This window comes from Dendrobium catenatum, unplaced genomic scaffold (assembly GCF_001605985.2).
Source record: "Dendrobium catenatum unplaced genomic scaffold, ASM160598v2 fragScaff_scaffold_1488, whole genome shotgun sequence".
NCBI lineage: Eukaryota > Viridiplantae > Streptophyta > Magnoliopsida > Asparagales > Orchidaceae > Dendrobium > Dendrobium catenatum.
In genome coordinates this window covers 204,355-228,916 of record NW_021319950.1, presented here as the reverse complement: position 1 = coordinate 228,916, position 24,562 = coordinate 204,355, and the positions used below count along the sequence as shown (strand labels likewise).

At 34.3% G+C, this 24,562-nt stretch overlaps 2 protein-coding genes across 3 annotated transcripts; both read left to right on the top strand.

The window, feature by feature from the left end:
• Positions 1-6,871: 6,871 nt before the first annotated feature.
• Positions 6,872-17,054, top strand: LOC110100737 (malate dehydrogenase, mitochondrial). 2 transcript variants are annotated; one of them, XM_028700347.1, is made up of 8 exons: positions 6,872-7,259; positions 7,331-7,504; positions 7,583-7,751; positions 7,863-7,924; positions 8,061-8,185; positions 8,832-8,949; positions 16,656-16,785; positions 16,886-17,054. In XM_028700347.1, exons 1-8 carry the CDS (start codon positions 7,002-7,004, stop codon positions 16,888-16,890), a joined length of 1,041 nt encoding a protein of 346 aa, XP_028556180.1. In that variant the 5' UTR covers positions 6,872-7,001; the 3' UTR covers positions 16,891-17,054. The 2 variants fall into 2 exon arrangements, with proteins under 2 accessions (XP_028556180.1, XP_020684035.2); XM_020828376.2 differs by having other exon boundaries at positions 16,656-17,054.
• Positions 17,055-18,286: 1,232 nt separating this feature from the next.
• LOC110100736 (protein CHUP1, chloroplastic) lies at positions 18,287-23,429 on the top strand. The gene is made up of 6 exons (XM_020828374.2): positions 18,287-19,836; positions 20,397-20,528; positions 20,641-20,822; positions 20,931-21,042; positions 22,501-22,632; positions 23,174-23,429. Exons 1-6 carry the CDS (start codon positions 18,730-18,732, stop codon positions 23,273-23,275), a joined length of 1,767 nt encoding a protein of 588 aa, XP_020684033.1. The 5' UTR covers positions 18,287-18,729; the 3' UTR covers positions 23,276-23,429.
• Positions 23,430-24,562: the final 1,133 nt, after the last annotated feature.

The window sequence follows — 24,562 nt, the reverse complement described above, 5'->3', positions numbered from 1 at the left end:
TTTAAAGTTTAAAAGAACTTTGTTAAAAAGGTCTAAACGGCCTAACAAGAGATTGGAATATAAGAGGTCTTTGTACTAAGGGTGTCAATATTTGACAAGACCCAAAAACTCATCCCAAATCTAGCATGAAAATTTCGGATTAGGGTCAACCCTTTTGTTATATGGGTTAGGATCGGGTTCAACAAACCGACATGTTTCAAAAATCGGGTATGGTTCAGGTTGACCTGAAAACGTAAGAATGGCCCGCTCGTGACGTGTCAAACAGCTGGCCTGAGCCCACCATTGCGGTCTCCCACGGGACAGGAATTTATGCGAGGTTTGAGTGGCCACTAGAAGAGATCTACAACGTGCAAGTTGAGCGCTGGCGTGGGCTAACATGGAAGATTGGAAAGTGTCGGTGTCTATAGGAATGGCACGCCAATCAACAAGTTTATGTCATATCGACGAGGTTCGAGTGGTGCCTGTGAGAGTGAAGTTTGGCGAACGCTACATGTGCTTCATTGTCAGAGATCTTGCCTGCTACCCTAAATGGTTCAAGGCCGACCTCTTCTTCGATGGACCCTAGCATTCTCACTCGAGTGACTCGATCAGGTAAAATTTGGGTTTCCATGTCAGCTCGGGCCAACTCGATATGGTCGGGTTCGGGTCTGAACATTTGACCCGTTTACAAAACTAGCTCGAGTTAGGGTCAACCCATTTAAAACCGGGTTAATTCCGAATTCGACCTGAACACAACCCGAAACTCTACTTTAACACCCCTGCTTTGTACCCCCCTCCTCACCTGGACGTTCTTTAAACTTATAATACATTTTGTTCTTACATTTATATTTCAACTTTCACTATCTCTCTTCTATACCCATTTCCCCACATCTCTCTTCATGTTAAAAAAAAAAAATCATCTCTTAGCACCTAAATTAATTTCTTAAGATCATATCAAAAACTTAACTAGGATTGTTGATTCCTTGGATCTTAGGATTCATTAAATGCTATTATGATAAAGGACTAATTGATGCTATTAAAACTAAGATACAACGACTACAGTATCAAATGCAAACTATTCTAAATCATTTACAAAATAATAGGAATCACATCCCATGCCCCGCCAAAAATCATAGTATACTTTTAAATGATGTGATTCTTACATAAACCAAGGAGATGACCAACCTAATAAAAGATAATCCAACCTTAGGAATAGAGGTAGAAGAGACCATCTTCATAGGAGTGTTGATGATTTTAATAATCCCTATGATTGTTAATGTTAAAGCTTTCGACTATGATGACGACCATAACCCCAATAGGTTTCTAGATTGGTTAGTCCAAATGGATGATTTCTTATAAGATAGATGATTATCAAAGAGTTTATTTTGATTGGACATGCCAAGATCTATTAGAATAATACTTTAGTTAAAAAGTAGAGATTACGAAGGACCACCCTTATTTGGATTAAAATGAATGAGATATTAAAAATCAAATATTGTGTAAGGCATAATGATAAGAAATTACATGGGCAATTATTAACTCTAAGGAAAGGTAGTATCGCTGTAATTGAATATCTGAATATCTTTGAAGACCTAATTTCTAGGACTAACTATGTTGATAATGACGGGTAACTAGCTAATAAATATGTCCTTGGGCTTAGGATAAATTTTAGGAATGAAGTAGAGTTATTTGATCCCCAAACCTCAGAAGAAGTATTTCATTATACTTTATTAGTAAAAAATCAAAAAGAAACTCCATTTTATCCCATTAGTCCACTATTAGAACCATGCCACTTATTGGCACTACCAATTTGCCTAAAGCTCTTACTAATGATGGGAGTTCTAAAAATAATGAAATTATTTACTTTAAATGTTACAAAATGGGTCATACACAAAAACAATATAAAGCCCAAATTCTTTTGTTAGAAGAAATTGAGACTCATGTAGATGATGATCTAAAATAATTTATGATCATACGCTTCTTTCTGATGAGGAGTTAGAGTTAATAGGTGACCGCTAAATTAATGTGATGCAATGTGTAACTATAATAAAAAATATAATTTTTTGTTTAGTAGGATTTTCTATTGCCTACAATTATGACATTTTGACAAATTCTAAAATGAGTTTCTTTATTCATCATTTGCTGTTATTCATTGAAATATGTGCTTAATTAGTTGAAATAGGTGATTATGTGGAAATCATAAAGGGTTAGAAAAAGTTCTATTTAGATGGTATATGCACATTTTGTTTTAGAGTTATGATTATATTTTAATTCGCATCCGCCCCGAGTGTTATCAAACATCTAAGTTTAAGAAATTACATGCAAGGTCTTGTAACCTATTCAAAGTTCCTACAAAAAATGGATCAAAGCTTATCACCTTGATTTGCTTGATGATATTCCAATATATCCTGCTATTAATATTGAAGATATTTAATTATACGAAGGAGTTAGTAAATCTCCACTTGTTCGATCTAACTCTTTAGCATGAAACGTAGTTCCCCACTTGCAAAATTCTTTATTTTTGGAGATTAATTATATCATCACTAAGTAAGCATTAATTGATTTAGCTGTTGAGCATCATTTCTTAGTTTATTGGAAGAATAAACCACATAGTGATGATACATGCTTTACTAAGACTAACTTAGAGACTTTGGCCTCACCAAGGTTTTAAAGATCGGACCGGACCGACCTGTCCAACATGTTCAACCAGGAATCAGTCTGAAGGCCAGTTCAATTTTCAGCCTGAAAATTGATTTTGTATCAAACTGGTACAGTATCAAATGCAAACTATTCTAAATCATTTACAAAATAATAAGAATCACGTCCCATGCCCTTCCAAAAATCATAGTATACTTTTAAATGATGATGATTCTTACATAAATCAAGGAGATAACCAACCTAATAAAAGATAATCCAACCTTAGGAATAGAGGTAGAATAGACCATCTTCATAGGAGTGTTGATGATTTTAATAATCCCTATGATTGTTAATGTTAAAGCTTTCAACTATGATGACAATCATAACCCCAATAGGTTTCTAGACTGGTTAGTCCAAATGGATGATTTCTTATAAGATAGATGATTATCAAAGAGTTCATTTTGATTGGACATGCCAAGATCTATTAGACTAATACTTTAGTTAAAATCATAGATTATGAAGGACCACTCTTATTTTGAATAAAATGAATGAGATATTAAAAATCAAATATTGTCTAAGGCATCATGATAAGAAATTACATGGGAAATTATTAACTCTAAGGAAAGGTAGTATCGTTGTAACTGAATATCTGAATACATTTGAAGACCTAATTTCTAGGACTAACTATGTTGATAATGACTAGTAACTAGCTAATAAATTTGTCCTTGGACTTAGGATAAAGTTTAGGAATGAGGTAGAATTATTCGATCCCCAGATCTTAGAGGAAGCATTTCATTATACTTTATTAGTAGAAAATCAAAAGAAACTCAATTTCATCCCATAAGTCCACTATTAGAACCATGCCACTTATTGGCACGACCAATTTGTCTAAAGCTTTTACTAATGATGGGAGTTCTAAAAATAATGAAATTATTTACTTTAAATGTTACAAAAGGGGTCATATGCAAAAACAATATAAAGCCCAAATTCTTTTGTTAGAAGAAATTGAGACTCTTATAGATGATGATCTAAAATAATTTATGATGATACACCTCTTTCTGTTGAGGAGTTAGAGTTAATAGGTGACCGCTAAATTAATGTGATGCGATGTGTAACTATAATAAAAAATGAATAGAGGATTGCAAAAGAAAAATATTTTTAGTATGTATATTGTATGTAATGAGAAAAAGTGGAGGTTAGTTATATATAGAGGAAGTGCAATGAATATCATCTCAACTCATACAATTACTGGAGCCAATCTCAAGATTGAACCACACCCTTAACCTTTCTATGTTAGTTGGGTCAATTATTTATCTTTGCCCATAATAAGTAGGTGTCTCATCCTCATCAAAATTGATATTTATGGAGATCAAGTTTGGGGTAATGTCCTTATAATAACTCTTAGACTTCAAAAGATATATTTTGACCTACAATGATAAAAAAAAAAATATTTCATGAGTCGTTATAAGCCCATATAACAAACCATCTTCGTCATAACATAATTATTTTTATTCTCTAAGTACAGTAACTTTTTTCTATTTTTTAAGCATTATTGTAATTCCTTAAGAAATTAACACATATTTATAAAAGTAAATTTTTTTAGACTGTTAAGTGTTCATTTTTCAAATCAATTTCACCTGTTCATTTTAAACATGCTTAGCAAATTTATGAATTTTTTAATAATAGTTTTATCCCCATATTTGAAGATATAAAATAATTTTATGCTAAAGTTAAATAATTGGCAAAATGACCAATATATCCTTAGACTTTTTTGTTATAAAAAAATTAACATATGAAAAAAAGTTTCTAAATTGACATTCATCCTCATTTTGTTAACAAAGAAGGGAAGAAAAAAAGAAAAAGAAAAATAGATCGAGGAGTGAGAAAAGAAAAAACTAGAATTTAGATGTTGTAGAGTCATTTTTACTAAGTAGGCCACACTATGCTTAACTAAAATTTTATAAAGAATATTAACTTTTTTTCTGATTAAATTTATGTTTTTATTATAAAAAAATTAGATAATTTTGCACTAGTAAAATTTTCACCGCATAACTTTTTATATGTTATAGAGATAGAGATTTTAAACATTCTAAATATATTTTTAAAAATTTTATACCAAATGGAAAATAATTCAGAATTTGAAAAATAATATTTTAGTATAATTAGAGTCTTAAAGTAGTTTTTTGCACAATCTCTAATAATTTGATTATTTTTTAAAAATATAATTTTTTTCTTAGTAGTATTTTCTATTGTCTACCGTTATGACATTTTGACAAATTTTGAAACGTATTTCTTTATTCATCATTTATTGTTATTCATTGAAATATGTGCTTAATTAGTTGAAATATGTGATTCTATGGAAATTAGAAAGGGATAGAAAAAGTTCTATTTAGATTATATAAGCACATTTTGTTTTAGAATTATAATTATATTTTAATTTGCATCCACCCCGAGTGTTATCAAACATCTAAGTTTATGAATTACATGTAAGGTTTTGTAACTCATTCAAAATTCTTACCAAAAAGGATGAAATTCTTATCACCATGATTTGCTTAATGATATGCTAATATATTATGTTATTAATATTGAAGATATTTAATTATATGAAGGAGTTAGCTAATCTCTACTTATTCGATCTAACTCTTTAGCATGAGACATAGTTCCCCACTTACAAAATCTTTTATTTTTGGAGATTAATTATATCATCATTGAGGAGGCACCAATTGATCTAGCTGTTGAGCATCATGTTTTAGTTTGTTGGAATAATAAACCACATAGTGATGATACATGCATGACTCGTACTGACTTATAGACTTTGGCTTCACCAAGGTTTTAAAGATCGAATTAGACCGATCGGTTCGACATGTTCAACCAAAACCCAGTCTAAGGTCAGTCCGATTCAGCCTGAAAATTGATTTTGTATCAAACTGGGATGAACTGACCAAAACTACCGGTTGAACCGACGAACTAGAGAACTGGTCCTAGTTTCCTCGAATCAATCGGTTTAATTTTTAAAATATTTAAATGATTAAATAGATTAATTTAATACATTAAAAATAAAAATATTAAGTAATATTTATAACTTGATAAATTAATTTAAATTTAAAAGCTTAATTTTTAACTAAAAATTCAAACCAATCATTTCAAATGTCTCTATCACTCCATGTGAGTTCTTACCCCATCTTATCTCAAAAGATAATATAAAATAAAAGAACTACTAATAGAAAGTTTCCTAAGTAATGTGATACTACATAAGTTGAAGTTCTTATTTTTTAAGTTTACAACATATGGTATATATTTTTTGAAATAGAATAGATTTTTTAAATAAACTTTTTATGAAATAAATAACAATTTTTAATTAATAATGATAACCAAATTATATATTTCATTTATTATTTATGTACTATAAAATTTATTTATTTATTATTAATAAATGATCTAATATTAATAATTTATATATGTAAATTATAATATGAATTTAATATATAATTTATATGTATAAATTACATCTAAACATATAACCTAAATTATTAGTAATTTATATTAAATTTAAAATTTTATATGTAAGTTAAATTTTTGCTAATATGAATTAGTTTTAAAGATTGTAGGTGTTTAAATTTAAAATTACATAAGATATTATTAACGTGTGAATTTAATTTATTTTCTAATAAAAAAATCATGTCATTACATGATTATTCTATCATTTAAATTTTATTTAAATAACTTTTCATATCTATTCTGTCATCCGATTCAACCCTAGTTCGACCTTGATCAAACCAATGAACTCTGAACCTCTCCTTCTTTCGGTATTATGTTCGGTACAATGTTTACAACCTTGGGCCCCACAACTAGTAGAAGACTACTTGGATTTTAACTCTGAGTTGATGTAACAAATTATCTATGATAATTAACTTCTATCTACTTTATAGTAATGTGCCAACTAAGTTCGAGAAAGAGAAATATTTTGTAACTAAAAGATATAATAAGCCAAAGTTATATGATCCAGGCAATCTCCATGATTTTATCATTTTCATAATTTTCTTATTAAAAAATCATATATGTAATTTATTTTAATTTTGTAATTACATACTTAATGCTTATTAATATTTTGAAATTAAACTCAATGTCATCACAAATCTATTCATTATTCTTCTAATTTCTCTGGTTTGACGGACAGGACTCATGCGCATGACGTCATGAAGTCCGCTACATACTCGGCTATAAAACACTTCGGGCCAAATGGCCCGACCAGCTCAACAGTGGCGCTCTAGAACCCTAAAACGCCGCGGTTCTCTTCAACATATTTGTTCCGCTCCCTCTCGTCTTAATTCTCTTTTCGGTGCCTGTCAACTCGTCTTCTTCCATCTTCTCTTTTTTCGACCGTCATGAGAACCGCTCTCCTCCGATCCGTGGAAACCGCGCTTAGAAGAGGTTCTTCCTCTTCCCATTTTCTGCTCAGACCTTTCTCCTCGGGCTCTTTACCCGATCGAAAGGTCGCCATTCTTGGCGCAGCCGGCGGCATCGGCCAGCCCCTCTCTCTTCTCTTGAAGCTGAATCCCCTCGTTTCCAGTCTCTCCCTCTACGATATCGCCGGTACTCCTGGTGTCGCCGCTGATGTCAGCCACATCAACACTCGGGCCGAGGTACGAATTTCTCTCTTGTTTAATTCTTTTGAGTATGCGAATCACAGCTTTAGATCCATGGATTTTCGTAGGTGGCGGGATACGCGGGAGAGGATCAGCTCGGGAAAGCCTTGGAGGGATCAGACGTCGTTATAATACCCGCTGGAGTCCCAAGGAAGCCGGGTATGACTCGTGATGATCTCTTCAACATTAACGCGGGGATCGTGAAATCTCTTGCCACCGCCATCGCTAAGTACTGCCCAAATGTATGCAATCGTTCTATTAACACTTTTTTGCTTTTCGATTTTCTTGATCTCATCCTGCATGTGTATTAATTTGTGCAGGCACTTGTTAATATGATTAGCAACCCGGTGAACTCAACGGTGCCCATCGCTGCGGAGGTGTTTAAGAAGGCAGGTACCTATGATGAGAAGAAGCTTTTTGGTGTTACCACTCTTGATGTTCTCCGGGCAAAGACCTTCTATGCTGCCAAGGCTAAGGTTCCAGTTGAGGGTAAACATTTCAGGCTACTGATTTGCACCATAAGCTCTTTGGCTGTGCTTTTAGAGTCATTTGAAGGATTTTGGTAACGCCATTTGGTATTTAATGTCAAATTTTATGCAGAGGTTAATGTGCCTGTAGTTGGTGGGCACGCGGGTATTACCATCCTGCCTCTCTTTTCACAGGTGATTCTCTTAGTTTTCTTTCTATTATTAATTGCTTTTTTGCTGGCTTAGATTTATGTTCTCTTTTTTCCGAGTGTGCGATTCATTTCAAGGTGTATGTTTGATTTGATTTCGTGCTGCGTTTTTTTATTGAAAGGCAACTCCGGCAAGCAATTCCTTGTCACACGAAGATATTAAGGCTCTTACAAAAAGAACCCAGGATGGAGGAACTGAGGTGGTGGAAGCAAAGGCAGGGAAAGGCTCTGCAACCCTGTCTATGGCGTAAGTCTGGAACTACATTCCAATTATCATGTTGTCATATGTCCTAGCTGATTCATTCAGTCCTTCCTTCAAAGTTGCTACCACTTAGTTTCATATTTTTGCTATCCTTAACTCTTGAGAAATAAAATAGCTTTATTTTTTTTGTTTATTATATGTTTAGCTTTTTAATTCCTTATGTGTTTGTGTTATGAAGGTATCTTTTTTGTAAACCCTTGTAGGCTCTTTTGTTTCATTTTCTTTTGGCTTAAATCTAAAAACCTTGCCCCAGGCCCTTACCTACAAAATGGAAGTCCGTGTTTGATTCCTTAAAAACAAGTCCAAATTGTGATTAAGAATAAGTTCATTGATTTATTGAATTTGTTGGTTCACCCAGGGATTTTATTAATACTTATTAATGGTTGATTTTGACAAAGATAAGTTTTGTACATTTATTGCAGATTATAGATAAACTTGGATAGACCTTATATGGAATGAATTAATCTTTATACTTAATATTTGATTTCTTATGACCTTTTCCTTTGAATTTGTGTTTTTCGCTTTTTTTATGTGCTTCCTTGTTTATTGTGTCAAGTTTTTGTGTTTTCCTCTGTACTGTTTTGATTAAAAGCAGGCTTACTTTCTGTGGCTGAATGAGGAATCGGTGCAGTTATGCAGGTGCCATTTTTGCTGAAGCGTGCCTAAAGGGCCTGAATGGGGTTCCAGATATTATAGAATGTTCTTTTGTCCAATCAAATATTACGGAGCTACCTTTCTTTGCGTCAAAGGTGATTTATTTTACATTTTTATACGCATGTATTTTCACTTTCCTTTTTTTGTCCAAAATTTTTGTTTGTTCAGTATCACCTTTTCAACTCATGCTTGATTTGCATTATTATTTGTTTTTTATGTTGCTTTTGTTGTATACGTAGTATATACTCAACAACTAAACCTCCTGTTGTTAGGCCATTAGCATCTTTCTTAAAAGTTGCAAATTGCAATAGCATGATGGAAGTTTGACTAAATTATGTAACCTTGAACTCATTGTAGGAAAATGTTGATACTTTATAGGTTTCCTATCTATTAGCATATAAACAATACATTTGCATCTAAGTGGAAGCTTCTTTAGTTTCTATACGAAATTTAACTGAGAATAAGCTTTCCAGTAACGAAGGATCAGTTTTTTTGCTTGCGATGAATATATATTAGATGAGTTTTTTTTGCTTGCGATGAATATATATATATATATTTCTGTATTTTTAACACCCATTTGTACATTTAATCAACCCTAATCAATCAAATTCCTGTTCTCAACATTTCTCTTCTTGAAGTCAAGGTTTGCTTATGTTTCCATAATCATTATGTGCAAATTGGTTTCAATAACTTTCCTTTTCATCTTTGATTCCTTTATTTCCTTTCATTACCTTTGGATGAATGCTTTAGTTCTGTTATTGATAAACTTCACTGATGTTTCGTCATGACCACATGAAATGGGAGCAATTTTTTTTTTAATTGTGGTTTGGAATGGTGTTAGATACTAAATCCTTATTCCAAGTTCAGTTGACTTAAGGTTTTAATAGAAAAAAAGCTTTTTAAGTTATTGTTTTTATAAGACAGTTTAGGGGAATATTTACAATATCAAAGTTTTATTGAGCATTTTGTGTTAAGTCACATGAGAGTATTTAGTCCAACACTACTAGTTAAAAAATATGTTAATGTAGAAATACCATGCAGTTGACCTTTACCTATAAGCTGAAGCTTTTGCACCACCTACCAGTGTATTGGTCATTTCAAGCATCACAATTCCACTTTCTTAGCAATTGATATTATAGCTAATAGCTTGACTAGATGTTCATGATGTTTGTAGCTTTTATAGGTTCTGATCCTACATTGATCTTGTAAGGTTCTAAAGTAGATAATTACCAAACACTCTCCACATGGTTGAGTGGTTTTTTGGTCATGTCATTTGATGATTTTGTAAAGCTTTTGTATGGGTAGACTATAGAGTGAAGGCCAATGTTGAGAGTTCTTATTTGGTGGGGTTGTTTGTTATGGCATGTGAGAGTATTGAGATTAGTCTTACATCATATTGTTAAAAAATATGTTAGTGTAAAAATATTATTTGTGTGACCCTCATCCATAAACTCAAGCTTTTGTGTTAATGTGTATCCACCAACTAGTGTATTGGGCTCAATTTAGCTTGGTCGGTGTTTCATCCTAACAATACTTTGAAATCGAAGGGCTCTAAGAGATTCTGAGAAGCTGCACTTGAATTTATATCATATCAAGAAGAATTAAAAAAAAAAACTACTAAACATGTTTGTGTGCTACATAAGATTCTTAGTGTTGGGAAGTATAATTACATAGTGAAGCAAATAAGAAAAATAAAAGAGCTGTGAAGAAGAAAGATCACCAGGGTTTAACATCGAAAAACCTGAAACTAGAAAAAAATCATGGAGCCACACTACACTGAAAAATCCACTTTTAAAATTGGGAGATTGTAAAAATCTCTCTTCTTACACTCTCTCTTCGTATCTCTTTACTTCACATTCAATGATCTACTCAAAATAGATTAGAGATACACTTTAAATCATCCAAAGGATGCAGCTCTTCAAGTGAAATAAGAAAAAGAGGGAAGAAAAACTGCTCAACCTAACTCATAGTATCGTGGCGTTGGGGGTTGGAGCACCTCAGCACTCTACTCTCTCTCCAGATCGACTAATTAAATAGCTCCTCAAGCAAGCTCCTTTTCAATCTCAAGCAACTCACTAAAAACTGTAGACTTTTTAATTTTTTTTAATTGGATTTAACTCCAATATCTTACATCTTTTTTTACATGCACAATTCCGGGAGCAACTTTTTTTTTTTTTTTTCTTGATCACAATGGCATTCTAGCTTCCGTAAGTATTTCTTCCTTTCCATTGTTTGCTTTGTAAGTTATGTGACCTTGCCATCTTCTTTTTTCACATTGCTTGATTTGTATGGTATTATGCTATATAGAATATGGTACTCATGTTATATATGCTGTGCTTCTAATCAAATTTAATAATTTTCTTGTTTATTTAACATCATGAAAATCCTATTTATTTAACTGTTTATTATGTAAAATACTATTTTTGAATGGTAGTTCTTATGCATTATTATTTAGTATTTACTAATGTCTATAAATTTCAATATTATTGGGTGCATTTCTCTCCATTTGTTGTATAAATTAATGCTTTAAGTTGCAAAAGATTGCCTCCAAAGGTTTTATTTATAATACATGTTTGAAATCTATTTTTATTGAGGCAAGCTCTTTTGCTCATGCCTTTATTTTTCCTTTATCCTAATATGATTTTGGGACAGAACTTGTTGATGTTTTCATTTGTTAGAAGAAATAGAGAATTATAAATTTATAATGTATCACATCTTTATTGAATTGTCTTTTAATACAAGCATATATGAGCTTGTATATAGGTAATGGAAGAGAATAATAAAGAAAAATACAATAAAGGAGATATCACCAATAATGGAGAATTATTATAATAATGAATAATGCTAATATCTATTATATTTTATAAATAAGTTAGCACATGTAAAAATTTGGCATAATTACATCAATATATGTGCCTTTATATAGGTGATAGAAGAGAAAAATAACGAAAAATCCAATAAAAGAGATATCCTCAATAATGAGAAAAATATTCTAATAAGTAATAACGAATAATACAAATATCTGTAATAAGTTGGCACATGTGCTAATTTAGATAGAGTAACACCTCTTTTGGCATAGAAGATGTTAACTTGTGTTTAGAAGTAATAGTGGCAAGAGCTGAATTAGTTGAAGTGATTGTTATTCGGAGATTGTGAGGTCGCAAGAAGAACACAATCAATTTATCAAGTAGAGTTGCATGAATTTGACCCAAAGAGTTGGCACCATGATTCATGATAAATAACGCACATATGAGATCCTTCAACAAAGGTATCATTAGAGTACTAATAGAGAGTATTATTAGAGATAGTTAATGGAGAGCATTGATGAAGAGTATTGATAGAGAGCATCGACTTAATACAAATAAATAACATAGGATGTTGCTGATGTGCGCATATCTACAAGAAATAAAGGATGACAAGTATTTCAACCTTTGATGACAAAATATGTTGGTAGGTTAGTTGATAAAGAAAACATTGGTCGAAGGTGATTCATGAGTTTAATAGTTGTAGCCGTAGTCTTCAAAGTTTGAACCTTGAGAAGATAAAGCCAGAGCGATCATTAAGGCGCGATAGGTGACAATGATAATCTTCGTTGATGAAAGGACTTGCTCGTAGAAGGTATAAACAAAGATCATAGCTAGATATGTAGGTATGCTAGAGAAATAGGCCATGAATTTGTCTTTGCAATGCATGCACCTTGAATAAGATCCAAGCTTACTCAATAAGGTTGTTGAAGAGATAGAGATGGAGCTACATGGAGGGGATGGTAGAGATAAAGATTGTGATTTTGTGTGACACATATGAGAGTTGGTTGAAAACCTTTCTAAGTGGTTAAAATATAATGATCTCAAAGTGGCAAACACAATTTGCCTTCATGGATATTGTAGGTTGAAAACCTTTCTAAGTGGTTAAAATATGTATAATACTATAATGCCAAATAACATCTAATCTATGTTAGTAATGACACATTGAATGATTATGTTTTAAATGAAATATAGAATTTGCTTAATGAAATGACAATCAATGTACATATGATCAAATATTCAAATGTGTCAATAATGCAAAATAGCTCGCACCATGGTCCATGGTGCGTGGCGCAATTCACTTCCTGCACCATTTACTTGGCATAGTGTGGGGCATGAAAATGGTGCATCGGATTTGCACCATGCACAAGCAATAGCTTATAGTGCAAAGCCCTTGGATCACATGCTATTTTGATTTTTTATAATTTAGGGTTCTAACTTCTAAATAAATATTTGTATTACTTATTATATATTTTCAAGTTTTTATTTTTCCCTAATTAAAATTTTTTAGAGTATTAGGGCTTCGAACATCCCAAAAGCTGTAGCTCTCCCATCTTCTTCTCTCACAGTATCCTCTCTTTGATTCTTTCAACTTTGACTCGAGAACACTACATGCTTAGTGTCTCCAACTCTTTCTCAATCTTCTTCGTTTTCTTGTCTCCATTTTCGAACGTTGCACGCAAAGCGTCAAGCCATCTTTGTTTGTCTTGTCTCTCATTAAGAATCCTGTTGATGCTGAATGCTCAAACCTTTTTTGACGAAGTAGGCTTGAAAAAGTTTCGAACACACTAAGTTGAATGATCAAACCATTAACGGCAAAGGACTTGGAAAAAGGTAGACTTCTAGGTATTTCAAATTGCTTGAGCTTTTAATTTTTAGTCGTTTAGTTTTCCTTCATGATTTCTTTATTAAATTTTGGATCATTGCTCTCTACATACTATCCACAGTTCTGCAAATTTCGACAATAATTTGTTTGTTCTGTAGTTTTTTTTTTCTTTTGAATATTTTTGTTCAATAAATATTTATTTACTGTTTACTATTTTTTAATCAAAAAATTCTAGTGTATATGTTTTAGTATTAGTTTCCTCTGTTACTATTAGGTACATGAAAGAATGACGCATTTAGGTATATTTTTTTTCATTATTTTTAAAATTTTTTTCACTATGTTTAAAATACCACACGTTGTATCAAGGTCTATGCACCTTGATAAGTATGAGTATGATGTGGAGATTGTCATTATGTTTCCACCAAAGGACTTGGCATGATAGGGAGTGCTTGTTTAAAAATCTTAATTCCATTAGTTCCTGAAGTTGAACCCTGACAAAAGCATAAGCTATTGGGTATAAAGAGGAATTCCTTTTGACCTGCTAACACTATTGAAAGAAACATATTATCAGTGTCATTATCTCAATATTTTTTTCTCAAACAAAACCAAATTTATCCATGGTGCACTCTGTGGAAGCAGTGAAAATCAGTGAAAGCATCTCATGAAGGAGACATTGATGCCACTTGTAATATGATGTTTCTAAGCTTTAATTAATGCTCATAGATTCTCTACTTTCAATAATACTTTTATAAAGCAAAAGCTCAGCCTTTTTACTTGATGACCCCAACATTCCTATTATAATACTTTGGCACATTTTTTTTCCTAAGCATGCCTTTCTCATCCACTACTTTCCCATAGTGCCTGATTCATAATAAAGCTTTGTCACCTTCGACCACCATTAATTTTACTTTTGCAGCTGTGTTTTTCTAGTTAGCCGCACATTATTTAGCAACTTTCATGAGTTTTGTGCTATATGGCTCTTCTCTATTTTATAAATCTCCTTAATAATCTATTCTGGTTAAGGCATAAATGGGATATAGTGGGAGGGACAAGTTATTGACAGCAGAAGTTAACAATTCTATTTTTTTATTAGATATGGCATAATCTTTCCAGCGTACTGATCAGTGCATCCTCGTCAACCAAGGGGATCAATCTTTCTATATTTGTATCTAGATATTATAAGATACTTGATGGCTCAGCAGCGTTATTGTAATTTAGGAGATCGTCACATTTTGAGATGCTCTCACCATAGAAGCCCTATATATAACAGTTAGAGCCCTTTAACAAGTTCATTTTTATACTAGGGCCTTCAGAGCTATAAATAATTAGTTCCAAAGTTCAAACAAGTTCATTTTTATACTAGGGCCTTCAGAGCTATAAATAATTAGTTCCAAAGTTCAAATCAAAGTCAAACCTCTCCAAGAAGTTCATCCAAGTTACATTTTTTCTCTGTTAGTTGAGAATTGAAGAAGTAGAGTACTAAGATCTCGTGTGGTAGGCTTTGCAATTACCTTGTTTTTCAAGACCACCTAGTTTATCGTTTTGATTTGTATGGTGTGTGTTGAGAAGTTAGGTTTTAAGTCTTCAAATCCTAAACTGTTGACAGTAGGGTTGGTTTAGGTGCAAAGCCTGATTAGGCCTAAAACAATAAAGCTTACAGTACCTGTGTGAGACACGTGGCAAAATTGTCCTACATAGTTCACACAAAGCATGCAACGGATGGCGTCAGAGAAGCTTGCTGAATGTGCATAGACAACCTAGAAGCAATGATCTGAACCACCCAGTTAGTATTGATTTCGAAGGAACCAAACCTCAAACAAGTAACCAACATCAATACGAAAAAATCATAACCCATTTCTACCCAAGTAAATTAGAAACTTTAAACTTGGGCCCACTAAGTTACAACTTAATAACTAAAATGGTGTCTGTCTACTAATTCAGTTAATAAAAATCAACCAACACAAGTCTAATTTGGATATCATTCATGGTCCATTAAATCTTGAGCTATCAAGAACCAAACATCCATAATGATCCAAGCAACAAACATTAGTGGTGTCAATTTTGGGTCATGGGTCGAGTTCAGGTCGAATCCGGAACTGACCTGACACTATTCAGGTCAACTTGAACCCGACCTGTTTTTGCAAATAGGTCAGTTTTTCATTCTCGACCTGCTTCGAGTTTTGGTCAACCCGACCCGACCCGTGGACACGTCAACTCCAATGGCGGGCGGTCGGCAGCAGCAGCCGACAACATCGTATCTCAGGACGTGATGCTGCAGCGGGGATGCGACGCGACGCGACAATGGGGACACGACATGGGGGCAGGCGCATCAGCGGCGTAGCTTGGCGGGCAAATCGACGCGGACTCGAACATGACGCGTGATTGGCCTCGGGCAGCTGCGGTCACGCGGGCAACGATCAACGGGTCAGTCTGGGTCATTCCCAAGTTTCCGGGTCAACCTTCACCCGACCCAAATTTTGAAACAGATCAAAAACTCGAACCCGCCCCGGTTCGGGTTCGGGTCAACCCGAACCTGAATTTTCCGTGCGGTTTAGGTTCGGGTCAACCCGAACCTGAATTTTCCGTGTCAGGTTCGGGTCGAGTTTTCAGGTCATGTTAAATATTGACACCCTTGACAAACATATAAACCAATAATGAATCATATTAACCATATCAAAGTTGATATAGAGATTTAATCGCTGGACTAGGACACCAAGTGAGAACCAAACTAGAGAATTAGCAGTCACTGAATAATTAGCAGCCTTGTATTTTTGTATTGTATGAACTGAAATCTGCATCATTGAATAATCAAGTTTTTATTCCAAGAAGATCCACCATGGAAGCATTTTTGTGTTAAGAAAAATAATGAAAAGGTATAAAAAACATAAATAAGGATTTTATATGATTTTATTAGTCTTCAAAATTCATATGATCTATTATCATGAGAATTGTTTTGTTGGTTTTTAAGGGGGAAAAAATATGAAAGGTATGTTCAAATTATTTAAGATCTTTATTGTTGATGGATGATTAACTAGTGTTAGAAGTAGTTGTGGAGTGAGCAAAGAATTTTCATTTAGAATAAGATTGCAATAAAGATGGACATTTAATTTATATCTTTTTGTATGGTTATAAAGATGCTTAAAAAGATATTCCAAATTTTCTTATTGTGCAGGTAAGGCTGGGAAAGAATGGCGTTGAAGAAGTGCTTGGATTGGGCCCTCTCTCTGATTTTGAGAAGCAAGGCTTGGAGAGTCTCAAGTCCGAGCTCAAGTCCTCCATTGAGAAAGGGATCAAATTCGCCAATGAGAATTAATGAAAGCCAACATTTGGTTTACTTTACTCACTACAGAATTAATTTATGCAATTTTGCACATTGTTTGGTTTATTCCAAATGTTTTACAGTTTAATGCATTTTATCTTGGAGAGTGGCTCTAAGGAGGATTGTATCGAAGCAATAATCGGAATGCTTTCTAATGATGTTAAGACCACCAGGTTTGTGCTTATGCCATGAAATAACCCACTTTATATTATTGCTTGAATAAAAATAAGCCTAACTTTTTTAATGTGCAAATTTTGATTTATTGTGGAGTTTATATTTACTTGCTTAGATTTTTAGTCATGGCGATATAAAGATTTTTTTTTTTTATTTTAATCTCTATTGAATATATTTACAAGGTTGAACTTTAAAGCTGAGGCTTTTTAGTATAAAAGCATTTAGTTTAAAAAAAGTATATTAAAAAGTTATTTTAACGTAGTAAGAATTAGGGGTGTCAACTCGGGTCAACGGGTCGGGGTCGGGTTCGGGTTCGGGTCGAAATTGATTAATGTAAACTATGATTTCCAAATTCACTTTATTAACTTATTGTGTTATAACTAATATTTCTCCTATGTCTAAAGACTTATCGATGCTTTTTTTTATCTCCTTCTCCTAATGAGAGCTCATCACAGCTCTCTCATTTTCTTTATAGTTGAGTCCTTTCTACATTGTTGGTTTTGTTGATTCTATTTTCAATGAGATATTGTAGGAGTGTAAATGAGATAATCGAGCTTAAGCTCAAGTTAACCTTTGAGCTTAATTAATTAATCGAGCTTGAGTTTTGATCTATGAGATCAAGACAAGTCATTTAATGTGAAAAAGATAAAATAATTATGGTTTAAATAATTATTATAGTAAAATGATAAAAAATAAGAAATTATAGTAAAAATAAAGAACCACTTAAAATAAAAAAGTGAGGATTAATTTTTAAACATTTTTAATAATTTTGTACTTAAAATTTTAAATTCTAATATATTTTATGAATGTTTTTATATCATTAATTCTTAAATGAGTTAGCTTACAAACTAACGAGTTGAGTTAAAGTATGCTCAATTTTGGCTCATTAGCTCATCAATCTCGATTCACGATATTTATCGAGTCAAATTTGAGCCGACTTTGACTCACACCCCTAATATCTGTTATCAATCCCTAATGTTATTGATTTTGGATATCCTCCGCTTAACGAGATCTTATCATTGTTTCATCTTTTCTTCGTTATCGAGAGTTTTAGGATTTTGCTGAAAGCTAATGCAATGATAGTTTAGTAAAATATTAAATTTTAGCCGTTAAATTTGTAAATGAAATAATTTTAAGAGTTTCATATATAAGTAATCCTAAATCCTAATTACAATTTTGCCCCCATATACTAGGTCATTTTTCATTTAAATTATGCAAGATGATTAATACTTTTCTTCCACCCATTTATTTAATATCTTTTTTTTATCATAGACAGAAAAACACATTGAACTAATAAAAATTTTAATTATAAAAAATTATTTTATTTAAATGATTTTGAGAATATCTGTAAAATTAAAATTTAATGTTAATTTTGAACTAAAATTCATTATATCCAATCATTTGATACTTCATAAAATTTATTAATTATTTTCAAGCTTAATTTCTAGCTACAAGCGACAAATGAGCCCCACACAAACCAACAAAATTTCATTTGGATTCTATTCATTAAATAATCAAATTTAAATATCATATTTATATTTAAATTGGACTTTTTTTATTTTTGGAAAATTTTATATTGGATTTATTCATTGACGAACGAGCGAGCCGATCTTCCTGAGCGCCTCTGCTCCTTTTCCCGCCCATCGCCCTACAAAAAGAAAAAAACAAATAAATACAAAGGGCAAACCCATTATAGTCTTGTAGAAATAAAAGAGTAGAGGGGCGAAGTAGACAGAGACGAGAAGAAGCTTTAATGGTAGCCGGAAAGGTGAAGAAGGTGATGGGTCTACAGAAAAGCCCCGCAACGCCAAAGCTTGAAACAGCGCCTTCGCAGCGGTCTTCGTCGCTTCCGAACTCGCCTCTCTCCGCCGGCAAGGTGACAGTCTTTTCTCGCTCAGTCGGTGTCTATTTCCCACGATCTTCCGCGCAGGTTCAGCTCCGTTCACCCAGCATCGCCGACCTCTTTCGCCTTATCGAAGACCTGCAAGAGACGGAGTCCCGCCTGAGAACAGAGCTTCTGGAACAGAAGATACTCAAGGAGACGGTATCCATCGTGCCGTTTCTAGAGAAGGAGGTCGCTGCCAAAGACGAAGATCTGGATCGCACCAGGAAGATCGTGGAGGGGCTGGAAGCGGAGACCCGCGCCCTGCGGATCGAGGTGGAGACGTTGCGTGTCAGGATTCAGGAAATAGAGGAGGAGGCGCGGCGGAGGGGCAAGGAGGTGGAGGAGTTGCGGCGGACGGTAACAGAGCAGCAAAGCGAGTTGAAGCGATTCTGTGAAAATGGGTGTTCGTCATCAGAGCAGTTTCAAGGGCTGATTGACGCCTCTGCGAAGTCGATCCTTCTGAAAAATGTTCGAAAATCCACGAATCCCATTGTCGTCGTCTCTAATCACGAAGCATCTAAACTGGAGTTCAAAGATCGGATGCGAGAAGAGGGAGAATCGGAACGGCTGTATCAACATAATAACTGCGAAATGGAAGAGATCTTGAAACCTAGAAAAGCTCCTAGGGTACCGAACCCTCCTCCGTTGCCATCTGCTTCACTCGCAAATTCCTTGTCGCCAACTATGGCTTCCGGAAATAGAAACGTCGGTTCTATGCTGGCCAGATTTCAGGCTATAAAGCCGCCTCTTCCTCCTCCGCCTCCACCGCCTCCGCCGCCGCCTTCGGCTGCGAAAGGTCGGAGAATGGGCGCTGCAGCGGTGCGCCGGGCGCCGGAAGTAGTCGAGTTCTACCACTCGCTGATGCGGCGGGATTCGAGGCGGGATTCCAGTGGCGGAGTTTCCGACGCTATGGCGGTGGCGAACACCCGAAAAATGATCGGCGAGATTGAGAACCGGTCGGCTCACCTTCACGCTGTAAGTCCCGTCACCGTCGCCTCCTATTCAAGTTTCCCTCCTTTCTTCATTGTCATTAAAATTACAATTTCACCCTCTCCGGACTGTACCTCCATTCCCTCAGTGTTGCTATCAAAACGGCACTCTGATCTATTCGAAATGACCATTTTGTCTTCCTTGTGATTTCCTTCATTCCATTTTAGAGGGAAAATTTACAAAAATAACAAATCCCTGATATTTAAATAGATATAACAAAATTATTTTGAATTTATTTATATCTCATATTTAATTTTTTTTATAAAAACTTGGACAATATTAAAAATTAAATTATATCAAAAATATCAATTTATTATTTAAATTAAATTATATATATATATATATTTATATTTATATAATTTAGACAACAAATAATATATAAAAAAATAGAAAATTTAAATATTACATTGGTAAATAAATAAGAGCCCTTTGAAATTATATGGTTACACGTGTTGTACTCCTAAATGGTGCATATTGCTGTTTGGTGAGGTGTGCCAGAGAAGAATTTTCCAGTATACCTTTTTTACTCTGTTTTCCGGCTTCAGATCAAAAGGGAGGTGGAGACTCAGGGCGATTTTATACGTTTTTTGATAAAGGCGGTGGAGAGCGCGGCGTTCTCCGACATTGAAGACCTTGTAGCCTTCGTAAAATGGCTCGATCATGAGCTTTCCTTCCTGGTATTTCTGATATTTTGTTAACTTTATAGTCTTCATACACTGGTTTGGAATTTGAAGAAGAAGACGGTGGAGCGGCGCTAAGAAGTTCTGAGATTTTTTCGGCTTATGATAGGTCGATGAGAGGGCAGTGCTGAAGCATTTTGATTGGCCGGAGGCGAAGTCTGATGCGATGCGGGAGGCTGCTTTTGAGTATTGCGATCTTCGGAAGTTGGAGTCGGAGGCGTCCTCTTTCTGCGATGATCCAAGACAGCCCCGTGCTTCCGCCCTCAAAAAGATGCAGAGCCTTCTGGAAAAGTAATGTCGAATGTCATTTTTTTATTTCTTATGGTTTCATCTTATTATAGTCCACACTGTTACGAATTTCTGAACTTTTTATGGTAATCTTGTATGTTTTTTGTTCAGATTAGAGCTTGCCGTGTATAATCTTTCACGTGTTCGAGAGATTGCGATGGAGCGATACAAGAATTTCCAGATCCCTTGGGAGTGGATGCTCGACTGCGGAATTGTTAGTCAGGTCAGTGAGAATTTCGCTACCTTTCATCTTCGAAAAAGTTTAGTCGTCGTTGGAGTGCTGTTTTCCTTTCTTTTGTTTTTTTTAATTTGTGTTTTACACTTAACAATTTTCATTAGCGTGTTCCATCTGTTTCTTATTGAGGAACGTGATTCTATTTACGTGGGATTTTGTCGCCGCAAAATGACAAGTTTTAACGATACTCTGCGGCCGTGGGGTTATTAGTTCTTCGGTATTCGTGAGCACGCGCTCACGTGAATTGTAGTGTGTTTGATGGCCTGGATCTAGAACTTTTGTCTGCTTGCATTTTAGCGTCTTCCCCGATTTTTGCAATATTTTAAGGTTGATTTAGTGATGAATGGCTGTTAAAAATTTTTGAGGAGTTTTCCCTGAAATAAGAACTTGTTCATTACATAGGAAGAAATCGTTGTTGAGGATTCGGTGTGTATAGGAGTTGCGATGTAATCAGGCATGTGGTAGGTTTATGACCGGGCCTGCCACATCATTGTCCAACTAGATGGATGCCTGATCAGCCATCCTACTAATGCTGACAGGAGAAAGGTGAAACTTCATCTTTTGGTGATTTAAGCTCTAACTATTATGCCATGAATTAATCTTCAATATACGTAAGATTATTAATTCATTTAACGCAGGAGTGTATATATTATTTAATGGAATGCTGAGATATTTCAAACAAAAACAAGTACATGTATGGGTCCACTGAGGAGCTGTTTCATACAAGCATCATAAGACCAGCAGCTCAAAACAAAAACGGTAACATAAATGAAAATAACTTAGTTGTCGAGAAAAGCATTATTTTTAAGTATAAAAATTTATAATGTTATCTCCAACTAGTATTTGTATTCTATATTTTTAATAATTGCATGTCTCTTATTTGTGTTGTTGTGGCTGTGTCTGTGCACCATAGCTTGTAGATCAAAATAGGTTGTTTAAAGAGCGTGGACACAGAGAACACTCACTCGAAGTAATGCTCGTCTTGAGGGTTAGTTTTCAATATTGACTTGTGAGAAAGCAAGCATTTAGCCCAACGGAGCTCGCGGTACATGAGTTAGTCTATGGAGAATAAGATTGAGGGAGCATTCATTCTCAGTAAGTTTGTTTAGAGGACATCCCCAAATAGGCCTTCGACCTAAGAGGCACGCTCCCTAGAAGGATTCATTCTTGTCATCAATAAAAGCCATCCGCCTTTCATGGATAGTCGAATCAAAACTTCAAAATGCACTCATCTATAGGAGTTAGTGTTGTGATTTCATTGGCGGCACTGCTTCTCGCTAGCTCATAGTCATGGTTGCTGGAGGGGTTCACCTTTGAACCTAAAGGATTCGTTGATTAGCCCAACAAACTTGCATGCATTGGCTCATCCTAAATATTCGCTTTTGAAGACTCTCCTATGATATAAGTCCTCATCAACCAATCGTTGATTTATGTAAAATTTTGCAGATCAAGCTAGCTTCTGTTAAATTGGCAATGAAGTACATGAAAAGAGTTTCTTTCGAAATAGAAGCTATACTGGGCCCTGAAGAGGAAGATCTCATGCTACGGGGTGTTAGGTTTGCCTTCCGAGTGCACCAGGTATTACTTCAGTTTGAGCATTCTTTCTTGCTGTGCTTCTATTAAAACGAGTGGCAAAGTATAAAACATTTTTTAGTCATTTTGCATTCTCACTATCTGGGGAAATTATTGGGTTCGGACACTGGACGCCGTCTAGAGCCCAATGAAAATGCGTCACATCACCCCCTACTCAGTACTGATCAATACCAAGCAGTACCGAGCTCGATATTGCTCGGTACTGTTCAGTATTGAACTCCGTACTGCTCAGTACCGAGTTTGGTATTGCTTGATACAGCATAACGTGGTTGCACCTGATTGGTCTCCGAATGATAAGCTGTGTCCGGTGTCCGAACTCAATAATTTCTCCACTATTTGTGGGCTGAAATCCCTGAATAAGAATCAAGAATATTTAAAAAAAAAAATGAAGAATATATTTTAAATTAAAAATTGGGCTTATATGTTATTCTCTATTTAATATCAATCTTAAATAGTTTTTTAGTACTAGAAAGTCGTCGCAAAGGAAACCTAAGTTACTCACGATATTGTTGTTTGCTGCTTCTAGTTCGCCGGAGGCTTTGATGTGGAAACAATGTGCGCTTTTCAAGAACTCAAAGAGAAAGCTCGGAAAGTTGAAGCTCACGAGCAGAAGAATCAACAGCAGTGACAAAAAGTTTTGTTAGACGCATCGATCGAGTTCATTAGAATTATCAACCTCTGGCCTTTTTATTGTTAGGGCGCAGGTTTTTTTTTTTCTCCATCTTATGTCAATAATGTTTTGAACTGTGCTATTAGGTTCTAACTTCTAAGAGAGTTTTTTCGATGTTGTAAAAATCGGACCGGAGATAAAAATTAAAAAGAGATTTAAAGTTCAATGATTCTATTAGAATTCAACTGAATTATATAATAAATAATAAAAAAATGTAAATGATATTTAAATAATAAGATAACTTTATGATAATTACATAACATAATCATTTTTCTCCATTAACAAAATGGACAAATTCTTCTAATATTTTCTAATAAGCCTTTTTAGTTATACCTCTTATCTTTATTAGTATAAATTAAATCTAATATTTTATATTTTCCTAACTGGATTATTCGAAGGTTGTCATTTTATGTGACCAAACAATTTAAGGTGGCTCTCTTTAATCTTTTTTTCCACTAAAGCTATTCCAACATAAATGTATTATAATAATAAAATAATTTTATAATAATTATGAAATAATATAATTTTATAATTAAAAATAAATAACATTCATACATCAATAAAATGTTTCGTAATTTAAAAATTAAATATATTATTCCAATTTTTAAAAAATAGGATTGGTTCAATTTGGCTATTTTAATTGGCAATTCAAATTGATTTTAATCAATTTGATTCTAGACAAGTTTTTCATTAGGACCAAACTAGTAATCGATTTTCAAAACTATGATTTTCTTAATATAGTGTACATTATAAAGTAAAAAAAGGTGAGTGGTAACTAGGGGTGAAAATATTGGACCCGACTCGAAAATCCGACCCGAAAATTTCGGCTATGGGTTGACCCGAACCCGAAATGGGTTGGGTTCGAGTTCAATAATTCGACCAGTTTCAAAAATCGGGTCAGGTTTGGGTTGACCCGTCAACCCGAATTGATCCGAAAATGACCCATTTTTTACCTGAAAACCCATTTTTTACCTGAAAACCCGTTTTTGACATGTTTTTGACCCGAAAAGCAGAGTTTGACCCATTTTTGGACCAAAAAACTAGCATTTTTTTGTCCATCGGGTCGGGTCAGGTTGACCGGGACCCGAAGCAGGTCGAGTTAGGGTCAGGAAAATCGACCCGTTTACAAAAATGGTTCGGGATCGTGTTGACCCGAATAGTACCGGATCAATTTCGGGCTCGACCCGTGACCCGAAATTGACGCCCCTAGTGGTGACCCTTTCCGTGTCAACTAGAGCTGTCAAA